The sequence below is a fragment of the Cynara cardunculus genome (assembly GCF_001531365.2).
Source record: "Cynara cardunculus var. scolymus isolate 2C chromosome LG 17, CcrdV1, whole genome shotgun sequence".
Lineage (NCBI taxonomy): Eukaryota > Viridiplantae > Streptophyta > Magnoliopsida > Asterales > Asteraceae > Cynara > Cynara cardunculus.
Genome location: NC_037544.1, coordinates 36,219,245 through 36,232,042, shown reverse-complemented (window position 1 = coordinate 36,232,042; position 12,798 = coordinate 36,219,245). Strand labels below are relative to the sequence as shown.

At 32.5% G+C, this 12,798-nt stretch overlaps 1 protein-coding gene across 1 annotated transcript; it reads left to right on the top strand.

The window, feature by feature from the left end:
- The first annotated feature begins 2,109 nt into the window (after positions 1–2,109).
- On the top strand, positions 2,110–2,796 carry LOC112500032. The gene has a single exon (XM_025103294.1). It carries the CDS (start codon positions 2,110–2,112, stop codon positions 2,794–2,796), a length of 687 nt encoding a protein of 228 aa, XP_024959062.1.
- The last annotated feature ends 10,002 nt before the right edge of the window (positions 2,797–12,798 follow it).

The following is a 12,798-nucleotide window of genomic DNA, read 5'->3' as shown; positions in this document are numbered from 1 at the left end:
ATATCTCCATCAGAATTTCAGATGGAGGGTTCACTTGTTATGACTCCAGACTATTCGTGGTTGGCTGGTGATATGCACTGCGCGTAAGTTGGCCTAAATACTTACTGTTACCCAAAAACAATCTGTTATTTTTTTTGTTTATGGTTTCCGTGTAGTTCTATTCGAACCTGATACAGATTGATTACGCTCATAAAATCTTCCGGTTTGTGTTTGTTAAAAATTGCTATTTTCTTCCCTATGATTTATTGAAAATTGCTATTTTTGTCTATGTTTTTGAAATTACGGTTTTTGTCCAAGGGTGGTGCCGGTTGGTTTGAGCTTGGAATCCAAAGGTAAAAAGTGTCTGAAGATCTCATGGTCGAAACCAATGAGGAATAAAAATCCCCTTGTGGCCATGGAGATTTAAACGTGGTAACCGCGGGTAGTCGCTTTAGGATTAGTCGGCTCGCATAGTGGGCTAGATATCCATGTTAATAAAAAAGAAAAACTATTTTAGTTATTTTTTATAAAATCTTCTAAATTGATATAATACATAAATTCAAATTTTAGAAGACTTCTTTTACCTTTTTAAAATTTTTATTTAAATACCCATTTTAAATATCGACAATATATATACATAGACGAATAACCATGTGAGAAGGAGAGTTAAAGTGAGAATCGTAAGAATTATGATCTTAAACTCATACATGAATCATGCTTGATATGAGAATTGATCATGTACAACTCGGTACATCTCATCCTAATATGCATTCAAGGATGGAGATAATTTCTTATGCATTTAAGATAGGGACCAAGTTTGAACGTTTTGACAAATCACAATGGCTATCTTATAAACTCCAAACTATAAGGACAAAAAGTGTTATTTTGACAAACCAAAGGGACTAAATCTGTAAATTACTTATAAAAGAATTCAATTGTACCAACCCTCATTCCTCTTATCAGTTGGTCCCAAAATAACGAAATTGACCATGCCTTTTGCAGGTGCCTTATTGGTGCTTTTATAACAGACCTTGATTTGACAAAACTATTTCCCATGTGAAATGACAACTTTGCCCTTTTACTCACAAGGGCACCACCCTTCACACATATTGATTGGCCTTAGCCAAACCAAATGACTATTTTGACCTTTTAGTCACATTCACACATTGGCCTCAACAAATCAAAGTGGAATGACAATTTTGACCTTTTATTAGAAGGGTACCCTTCACATATATTGGACTCAAACAAGACTACGAGGTTGTTTGGTAGTTCTTGAATGATTTGATGCAGAATAATTAAGAGGTTTTCATGATATAATGCAAAATGAAATATAATTGTTTGGTAATTGTTTACAATTAAATTAGGGCATTGAATGGTTAAGGGAGACCCATGATACAAAATCATTTAGATGATTTTATAACCATTAAAATACATATTTTTTTTTGTAAAACAAGATTCACGTCTTAACGATTTAGAAGTTGTTTCTTAATGAAATTATTAAGAGATAAACAAAGAGCCCCTACTTCTATGTTCTAAATTGCGATGACCATTTTGACCTTTTAGTTAGAAGGGTACCCTTAAGACATTCTTCCAAGTGAAATGACAATTTTGACCTTTTAGCCAGGAAGGTACCTTTCACACACATTGGCCTCCACAAAACTTCTTCCATGTGTAATGACCATTTTGACCTTTTAGTCAGAAGGGCATGCACCCTTCCACACATATTGAATTATTGATTGACCTCAACAAAACTACTTCAAAGTGAATTACCATTTTAACCCTTTAGTCACAAGGGCATGCACCCCTTCACACATATTGATTGGCCTCAACAAAATTACTTCCAAGGAAATTACCATTTTGACCCTTTAGTCACAAGTGTATGCACCCCTTCACACATATTGATTGCCCTCATCAAGAAAACTACTTCCAAACTGAAATTACCATTTTGACCTTTTAGTCAGAAGGCTACCCTTCACTTCACATTTCACAAGTACCCCAGTTCCCTTGAAAGCTTAAAGATTCCCTTTCTGGGTTCACCCACCTCCACCCCCCCAATTTTCGCGCCAAAACCTGCCATTAATTACAGAAGCGATACTCCCCATTTTCACTTCCTTTCATACAGTGGGAATGATGATGGGTGCTTCCAATTTGATGATGGGCTTAACCCTTGTTCTCGTCGTCTGTCTCGCCGTCGTTCTGGGCTTAGTCTTGGTTCTATTGGCTGAACTCTACTGCTCCATCTTACTCCGCCGCCGTCAGCCACCACCCACCACCACCGAAGATCATATAACCACCACGGACAACAACACCTTCTTACCTCCTCCTATAGCTCCTCCATCACTCAACAACTTCTACGCGCACGGCGTTCTTGCAGCTCCAAGAAACATCCTTTACCCTGCAATCTCCGGTGCCGGCGACATAGAGAAGCAGCAAGAGCTTCCTCCACCGCCGGAAAATCAAGAAAATGGGTATCTCCGAAAAGGGTGTTCTGGGAATTACTCCGGTCGGACGGAGGAGGATTTGGTTTATATTTCGAATCCTATGTATGACGATGAGAATGGACGGCGGAGCAGGGCTGCAGGGAATACTCCGTTTGAGACGCCGGACACCTCGCCGTCGCGGCTGGAGACGGAGGGTTCGTCTGGAGAGGATGAGAGAGAGGATGTAACATCTTTGAAGACGGTGTTGACGCCGCCGTTAACGCCGATGAAGAAGCTTCCGGCGGAGGTGAAAGACGGTGGTGGTGGTGGTGGCGGTGGAGATTTGAATGAAGCTTCTTCTTCGTCTTCTTCAGAAACTCTCTCTCTTTCTTGGTGAAATCCAACCATTTTTTTCTGTGAGGTTTTTGGAACTTTTTTGGTTTATTTCTTAATTTTTAACCTATGCTTAGAAATTATTGAATTAGTCAAAGCTAACATGTATCTATCTGTATGGTAAATTGCATGAAAAAATAACTTACTTTAATTTTATTCATATTTTGGGTAACATACTTTTAAAACTGCAATTTTGGTACATAAGATATAAAGTTTTAAACATTTAAATATCCAAGTAACCCGTAGAAACATCAACCGGTTACCATGCTGATGTGGCGAGTGATGTGGTATTCAACTCGGTATTATTCGCTACTCAACTCAATTTCATTCCATCCCTCGCCACATCAGCATGGTAACCGGTTACCCGGGTATTTCAATGTTTAAAATTTTATATCTTAGGTATCAAAATGGAAGTTTCTAAAGTATGTTGCCCAAAATAAGAATCAAGTTAAAGTACGTTACTTTTTCATGCAATTTATCCTTATCTTTTATTTATAAATATGAAAATTTGGTCGAAATAGTCATTTTGGTCGATAAGTTATTCTTCTTACTTATTTACCTGAATGTCATTACCTTCGCAAGTAAAAAGATAAAAGATAAAAAAATTACAATTTATACCCAGGTCCGCAAGTGACATCTCTGCCTGCAAGTCAGGGAGGTATCAGTTGTGTTTTTATTGCAATTTTTTTGAAAAAATATAATAAATCTGAAATTAAAAGTTAAAAACTAAGAAAATGACATTAACAAGATTTGAACTTGGGTCTGGGATGGAAAAAAAATGTGTAAACCATATCTGCTAAGATAAACTTGTATCTTTATTGTAGTTTCAAACTATATATGGTGACATAAAAGTTGATATGGTATCATGACTTTGACTTGTGGAAGGAAAAAAAAAACATATTCAAAAGACCATTTTTGAAAAGCTAATTTTCATATATCTTTTCAGCTTAGTTTCCTGGGATGTTTTTTTTTTTATAGGGTCGTCCTTGGGGGACGGGGGTCAGGTGTAAGGTGTTCATGAGTTGAAAACATTTGAACAATCCAACCCAATGTTTGCGGTTTGAAAAATCTCAACTCAACCCAACCCGAACCAAAATGCAACTCAACCCAACCCGTATGGGTTGGTCGAGTTGATACTTTGGTACGTTAAAATATTATTTTAACCTTGAATATGTTATTTTTAATAACTCATGATTTCTTTTTCATCATCAACCATTTGATATAATTTATCCATATTTCTTACGTATATCACATTCAGTTAATTTTCTCAATTTACATATATGATCATAGTTACTGAACATGTATACGAATGAATTATATAAAGATGTAAATAGATTGAAAATATATGTATATGAAGAACATACATGATAGTGTAATTGTCTAATGTATATATTAATAGGAATTCAACAATCATATTAAATTTAAGTAATAAAAGGATATCCGGTTCATCGGGTTGGATTGAGTTCAAATAATAGTAACCAATATCAACCCAATACCTATAGTTTGACAATTTTACTATTCGATTAGACATCGGATTACTTCGGGTTGAGTTATTTCATGGTGGGTTGGGTTGGACTGATCTGTTGGTCGAATTTTTGAGCATACCTAGTCGGGAGCATGCCCATGGATCACAAGAAAAAAAGGGCCCAAATTTTTTTAGTATCATGAGAGCATTTTAATCATTCTGATCATTTAATCATTCTGCATCAAACCATTCAACAACTGACAAACAGCCCTTAAGGGTCGTTTGAATTGTGGGATTGTTTTTGAGGGACTTGAATTTCATGGAGAGATTTGGATCGGAATGGATTTGAAATCATTAGTGCGTTTGGTTTGTAGGATCTGGAATGAAATTGAATTCCGTTATTTATAAATAATTTATAAAAAAATTTATGAAAATAATTAAATTACATTTTTATTAATCAATTATTACAAAATAAATGTTTTTAATATTTTTCTAAAACCTTATTGCATACAATCATACGAAATCCGATGAAACCCCGAGCACTCATAATGATTTCAAAATCCTATATTTGAAGGATTTCAATTAAATTCAATGATTTCAAATCCGGACAATCCAACAAACCAACAATGGTATTGGAATGGATTTGAAATCCAAATCCCCCAATTCAATTTCAATCCTGCAAACTAAACAGGACCTTAAAACTAGTTTACTGGTCAACAGTTATTTTTTTATTAATTAAAAGATCTAATAGTTACACATTCTTAAAACTGTGTATTTTTTTTATTACAGATATTTATTTTAAAACAATGGTGTATTTGCTAGTACTATTTTGGAAGTATGTTAACCTTTTAAACCACCAGGATGGTGTCTGATTGGTTTGAGCTCGGATCCAAATGTCAAAAGTACCAGGAGGTCCCAAAGAGTAATAAAAATCTTCTTGTGGCTACGGAGGTTCAAATGCGGTGACTCTAGACTATCTGCAAAGCAGGTGGTCGTCTTGGGATTAGTCGGTTCACATAGTGAGTTAGATATTCAGGTTAATAAAAAAAAGTATGTTAAGCTTTGTTGATTTAAATATTGTTAAGTATTTAATTTTTTTTAAAAAAATTAAATTTTAATGAAATTTATTTATTGGTTAATTAAAAAATGGAAGTTAACCAACAACAAAAATCTGACATAAAGTGTTTTTATGTTTGCAATCAAAACCTTTAATAAATAATATTTATTTATTTTTATAATATTTATAAATAATATTAATTTTTATTTTTATTAATTAATAAATTATTAATTATTATTATTAAAAGACGAAAAAGTCCTCTGGAAGAATGGGAAGGAGATGATCATAGGATGCTCGTTTTAAGGAAAACAATGTTTTATGAAATTAAATACAATATAAGAAAACATACAGTGAATTGTCTTTGTCTGCTTGTACATAATAACGACACCGTTTTTTTTACATAGAGTAAAATTACGATTTTACCCCTGCAATTTATTAATACTTTCGGGTTTTTTTTTTTTTTTTTGGTTTAGAAACTGTGGTTTTTATATTTATGGTATGTAATTTATTATTTTAGATTCGAAACTAATTCCTATATTTTAAAAGAGCAAATTGCATGAAAAAATAGCGTACCTTAACTTATTCTTATTTTGGGTAATGTATTTTGAAAACTTTCATTTTGGTACTTAGGATGTAAAGTTTTAAACATTTAAATATTCGGGTAATCGGTTGAAGCATTAACCGATTATTATGCTGATGTGGTATCCAACTCAGTATTATTTGCTGACGTGGTTAGTGACATAAAATTTTTTTAATCTAAAATTAGTTTTCAAACGGTTATCCGGATACTTAAATATTTAAAACTTTACATCTTAGGTATCAAAATAGAAGTTTTGAAAGTACGTTACCCAAAATAGGAATTAAATTAAAGTACGTTACTTTTTCATGCAATTTGCCCCTTTTAAAAATATAAGGGATCGAAAAAGTGAAGAATTATAAACCACAAGGATCACAACCGAAATAAATTGTAAACCATAAGGATTAAAATAACAATCAATAAGAAATCATAGGGATAAAAACCGTCATTACTAAACCATAAGGATAAAAATCGTAAATTTTAATAAATCACATGCAAAAAAAGGTAATTTACTCTATAAAATAAATTATTAACATTGTTTTTTTGTCTTTTGTACCTAATTTACCCTTTGCATCCAACTTTTAAGAGTAAAGGTTTGTTTGTTAAAAGTTTAACCATAATCACAGTGTTATTATGTATATATACAGTTTATTAATATATGACTTAATAAAAAACCAATCAAACAACCTCTAACTTATAGAAATCGTCGTAAATGGTCTAACGGTATATGGATTATTGGTATATCTCAAGGGCTTTTTGGTAGTTGTTGAATGGTTTGGTGCAGAATGATTAAGTGATCAGAATGATTAAGAAGCTCTCATGATATAGTGTAAAAGAAATATAATTGTTTGGTAATTGTTTACAATGAAATTAAGGCGCTAAATGGTTAAGAGAGACACATGATACAAAATCATTTAGAGGGTTTTAGAACCATTAAGAAGCGGACTTTTTTTTTTTGCAAACAAGATTCACCTCTTAATGATTCAGATGTTGTCTCTTTATGTAACTATTAAGAGATAGACAAAGAACCCCTTTAGGGATTGTTTGTTTACCTCTTAATTTATACTATCTTATTAAACAAATTTATCAAAAATCTTAAAGTCTTAAAATACTAAAGAACCAAAATACCCTTTATACTACCCTTATGTCACTTTTTCATTTTTTCACCCCCTTCTYTCMTCACATACACTCACCCCCTCACATACACTCACCCTCTCACAACCGATTTTTTTTTAAATTATAATTTTAAATTTACATTTTATACCCCCATAATTAATTAATTAATTTATTTTGCGTCATTTACTTTTAAATGTTTCATTTTAAACATTTATCAAATTAACATACATAATCGTATATCAATTAAAACATATTTAAAAAATATATTTTTATTTTAACAAGTTACACCATTATAATCGTATCGTTAATACCTTCGAAATAAGTCCAATATTGAGTAGTTTTTGACTTAATTATATTATTATATATATTGTGAAAAAATATTTTTAATATTTATGATTTATACTTTTATAGTTATTTATTTATATATATTATATATTTTGGGGTTAGGCTGTCCAAATTGCACTGTATAATATGTTCTTGAGTTTTTTTGAAATATATATATATATGTATTAATTCAATCATAATCTGAGTTTCTGGACAATAAAGAGGGTAAGCAGTTGAAATTTCATTCTAAAACCCATCTTTCTTGGTCTTTTCATGGCTTATGATATGTCAAATTTGTAGTTTTCTTTATTGGTTTTGAGTGTTTATCTTAAAACTCAAGTTTTTTGGTTCTTTGCTAATGGTGTAAATCGAATACATTTGTGGAGTCATTTAAATATGTTGGATTTTAAATATATTGGATTTTAAGCTGTCATACAATTTTTTTCATCGATAGTCTGTAATTGGAACCATAACTCTTATTTATTCAAATTGTATTAATATGTAAAGACCAAGTGTAACCTATATCATCGTTAAATCTTATCTTATAAAATCAATGGAACTTCAAAATCGTTAAAATTTCTGGCTCCCGCCGCATTGCGCGGGTACACAACTAGTAGTTCAATTAAGAGGCAATCTCTGAATCGTTAAGAGGCGAATCTTGTTTGGCAAAAAAACGTCAGCCTCTTAATGGTTCTAAAACTCTTTGAATGATTTTGTATCATGGATCTCCTTTAACCATTAAGAGCCCTAATTTCATTGTACACAATTACCAAACAATTATATTTCATTTTGCATTGTATCATGAGAGCCTCTTAATCATTCTGACCACTTAATCATTCTGCACCAAATCATTCAACAATTGTCAAACAGCCCCTTAGTCTTTTTTCTAGAAATTAAAGGTTCTAAGTTTTACCAAATTTGAGAAGTACACTTGGAGATTTTGTCGCATATAAGTATTATACACTAAAAGACTTTGATTTTTCTTCCTAACTTTTCGAAATTACAATGAAGTTTTCCATTGTGGTTTTGTTCCATGGTTGTTAGGTGTTGATTTTGTTGTGGTCTTGAATATAGAGTATATTACAAATGCTTGTATAACTGTTACCAAAAGAATTACAAATTTACCAAAATACCCTCCCGAGATTAGCAAGTGAGCCACTTGACGGAAAACTTAACGGTCCTAACGACAATGAACAGTTTTTATTAACTTACACAATTTTCAACAAAAAAAAAACATTAAATAACCATTATATGAGGGCATGCAGTAATTTGATTCAATTAAAATTGATCGATGATAACTGGATCCAAAATTTCAACAGATTACGTCGGTCAGATACTTGGTTATTGGATCCAGAATCCAATAAGCCAAAATGATCTAATCCATTCAGCATCCAATAAATATTATATTTTACGATGATGTTTTTAGTTAATATTTATACGTAGTGTCTTTTAAAAATAAAAATAATTAAGGTTAAAAAATTCAAAATAGTGGATTGATCCACCTGATAACGAATTATAATATCTCATGAACGGACCCGACCCGACCCAACTATCAATTGGATGAGATTTGATCAGTCGTCCAACGTTTTATTGGATTGAATTGGATGACAAAATCCAACATCCAATAGATATTTGAATCGAATCCACCTAAATTTATAAGATTTCAACTAACAAACTCCTCTAAGGGGTTGTTTGGCAGTTGTCGAATGGTTTGGTGCATAATTGTTAGATCCCATAATTCTTATTGTAAAAATAATGAAAAATGCACAAGTATGGAAGTCCGGATGACCGATGGAAGAAAAACTGGAAAATATTCTAAGTGCTTGAAGGCAAACCAGAGATACGGTGAATGGTCCAGGGGTGCGATGAACAGGCATCTCCATTACTCCTTTGGTTTGGAGCATCTAAGAGAATCTTCCAAGTGTTCAATCAGATATACTCAAGTGAAGCAGAAATGTGAAGAATCCTGGTTAAACATATTATCTAGAAGACAGCTGGAGATGACTAATAGACAGCTGGAATTCTGTTACACAGGGTAGTTAGAGATAACTCCTTATTTCTAGATAGATATTTTTTCCTTATTTATCTCATAGATATTTTTTACTAGATTGTTATCTCTTAGACTAGATTGCTAGTATAAATAGTTTTCATGTCTTGTAAAAGAAGTAATCCTTCTCATTACAATTATTATAGTGAAATTGAAGCTTTATATTCTCTTGAATATCATACAAGCTGTTCTTCACTATTCTTCATAGATACGATATATTTAGGTTCATTAACATAAATTCGTGTTATATTGAGAGATTTGAGATCAACAATAATAATTAAGTAGTCAGAATGATTAATAAACTCTCATGATATAGTGCAAAATTTAAATATAATTGTTTGATAATTGAATACAATAAAATTAGGGGGTTGAATGGTTAAGGAAGACTCATGATACAAAATCATTCAAAGAGTTTTAAAACTATTAAGAGTCAGATTTTTTTTTTGCCAAACAAGATTCACCTCTTAACGATTAAGAGACCGCCTCTTAATGAAACTATTAAGATGTAAACAATAATTATTTCTCTTTTGAACTACCGAATCTCTGGTTTTCATCTTATATTCATATTCATCTTAAGCATAACTAAAAAAAAGTATGTTACATATGAATAAAGTTGTGATTTAATGTTTTCTTTATAATATTATTTGTTAAAAACAATAAAAATAACTGATGGCAGATATAAACAAATACAGATATCAAATAAGGAGAGCGTAAACGAACGAAAATACCCTTAAGAAGGACATACTGGCACACGATATATTCAATAATCACTTTATATATTTAATCATAACGAAATTGAAACAGTTGACGATAAAGAAAAAGATATATGGAAGAACGAAAAAGCGTAAATGTACAAAAATACCCTTAAGAAGAACACATCAGTACATGATTTATTTAACTGATAATTCATAGCCAAATAGAAATATACTGATAAAATATCTGATTCATGCTTCATTAATCTTTAAATTTTGAGTGAAAATGATTTGGAACAATATGGTTTTCGGTTTTACATCAAATGTATGTAAAAGCCAAGACCGAGTATCAAAGCGATATGACGTTATGAGATTTGATTCTATGTCGTGCCAACTAATAGAATGACAAAGGGGGGACTTTTTACATAAAGAAAGTAAGCTTAGGGTGCACTAGACTTAACCCTAGGCACCGTCTTGATGACGTGATCAATAAAATGCAGCTGTACATATTAAAGAGCCTTTGGCCTAGCGGTATCGTAGTTTTTATCCTCCTAGGAGGTCATGGATTTATCATCCATTGGATGTTGGATTTTGTCATCCGATCCAATCCAATCCGATCCGATCGAAATTAAATGAATGATTGGATTGGATCGGTTCCATCCATCGGATGTTACTATTGATTATCCATTGGATCAGATTGGATTCGTCCAATCTTTTGATCCAATACTCAACCAATTAATCTACCATTTCAACCAATATTTTTTTTTTGTTATTAATAAACAATGTGCATAAATATCAACTAAAAAAATCGTAAAATGTTAGTAATTATATATAGTTGCTAATTGGATATTAGCTGGATGATCATTGGATTGGATCAGTTCGGTTTTATTAGATGTTGGACTGTCATCCAAGAACCGACCGATCCGATTTCGATGTTGAATTTTTGGATCCAGTCCGATCCAATTACAATTAGACATTCAGTTATGGTCGGTCGGTTCTAATTAAAATGATCGGTTTAAATTGGATCAGATGACTTTCTGCACACCCCTAAAAGACGGCAAACGAAGACTGACCAGGCGAGTTTTACACATACCAGCCTAACAGGGACATGACGAATTTGGGTGAAAAACAATGCCAACGTTTTTATTATTTTATAATAAATAATTACAAAAATTATACCATTAAAAGAATCATTTTTTTAATCAAACAATTTTTAGAAACTTATAAGCATTTGAATTAGAGCTGCTCACGAGTAGAACGACTCGTCAGACTTGGCTCGTCGTATGCTTTTAAAAGGGGCTTGAAAAAATGGACGGGTAGAACGATGAAGAAAAAAACGACTGATGACCGACCCCGATCCATTTATATTTTTGTAATTAATCAGAATTTATACATAATTAATACTCCGTTACTTTTTTTTATTAAAAAAAAAATTAGAAACTCATTTGGTTGGCTTCGGGCTGGACTTCCTCTGGTGAAAACCAATCACCTCCTAAATATTATACTGTATGTAATACGTCATATAGTATCTCAGATATCGATCTTGAAATATTTGGTTGTTGAAGAATCTAGACTTTGGCAGCTGATAAACTGGAGAGGACGTACCTATGGTGTGTAGCTCAGTTGGCAAATAGGTGAAGTGATTTTACCCAAGTACAAGGTAGGTCATGGATTCGATCCCAGGTCCCTGCTAGGCCCAACTACTGAATGAGGCAAAAAAAATACTACATCAAACTGGTGTTTTTGAAGGTGGGTTCCATGTTGGGCTTATTGAAGTTGTCGGTAATCAACTTTTGGTCAAATCGGAGAAAAAATGTAAATACTTTATATATATTCTCAAACTTTTTCCCCCTTGAGCTATATACATTATTATGCTTTTACGTCTTATTTCATTGGAAAAGAAATTTTATATTTTGAATAGATTTATATAACTTACGATCCTATAAAAATCATGATCAGGATAACAGACCAAAAGCTATGGAACTTGGGTGCGAGCCCCCTGCTGAGGGGCCCACTATGCCATAAGCAAGAGAAGCTCCATCCCTCTGCCTTCGGCATCCAGGTTGTTGGGGTCACAGACCGACCATGGAACCATACAAGCTTCATTTTTTTCGTTTTATAATGTAAAATATTTATTTAGGCTTGTTAACTCTCAAGCAAACCCGACCCATATACCAGATAACTATCCAGAAGTTACGAAACCCACCGAAACGGGTTTGAATTTACTATATTAAGCCTCTTGAACAAAAATAATATAACAAACTTATGGACTGTTCGACAGTTGATGAATGGTTTGATGTATAATGATTAAGTGGTCAGAATGATTAAGAGACTCTTATGATATAATGCAAAATGAAATATAATTGTTCGATAATTGTTTACAATGAAATTAGGGCGTTGAGTCCATAATACAAAATCATTCAGAGAGTTTTAGAACCATTAAGAGACATATTTTTTTTGTCAAATAAGATTCATCTGTCTCTTAATGAAACTATTAAGAGGTAAACAAACAACCCCTTAATCAATATCTGGACCAATACAAATAAATTTGAATAAACAAAGCAGGATAGAAATGAGCCCAGAAACACATATAGGAATAGGGTTAAATGGAGAGAGCCCATTTGGTTTGATTTCATACCATCAAAATCACAAGCCCCATTGAAGATCGAAGAAGGCCGCACCACAAAGAACACACAAAAACTCCATTGGAACGTTACTATCCTACGCC

What these genes read in the sequence shown, in the direction of transcription:
- LOC112500032 (XM_025103294.1), top strand. Translation starts at nt 2,110, where the DNA reads ATGATGGGTGCTTCCAATTTGATGATGGGCTTAACCCTTGTTCTCGTC.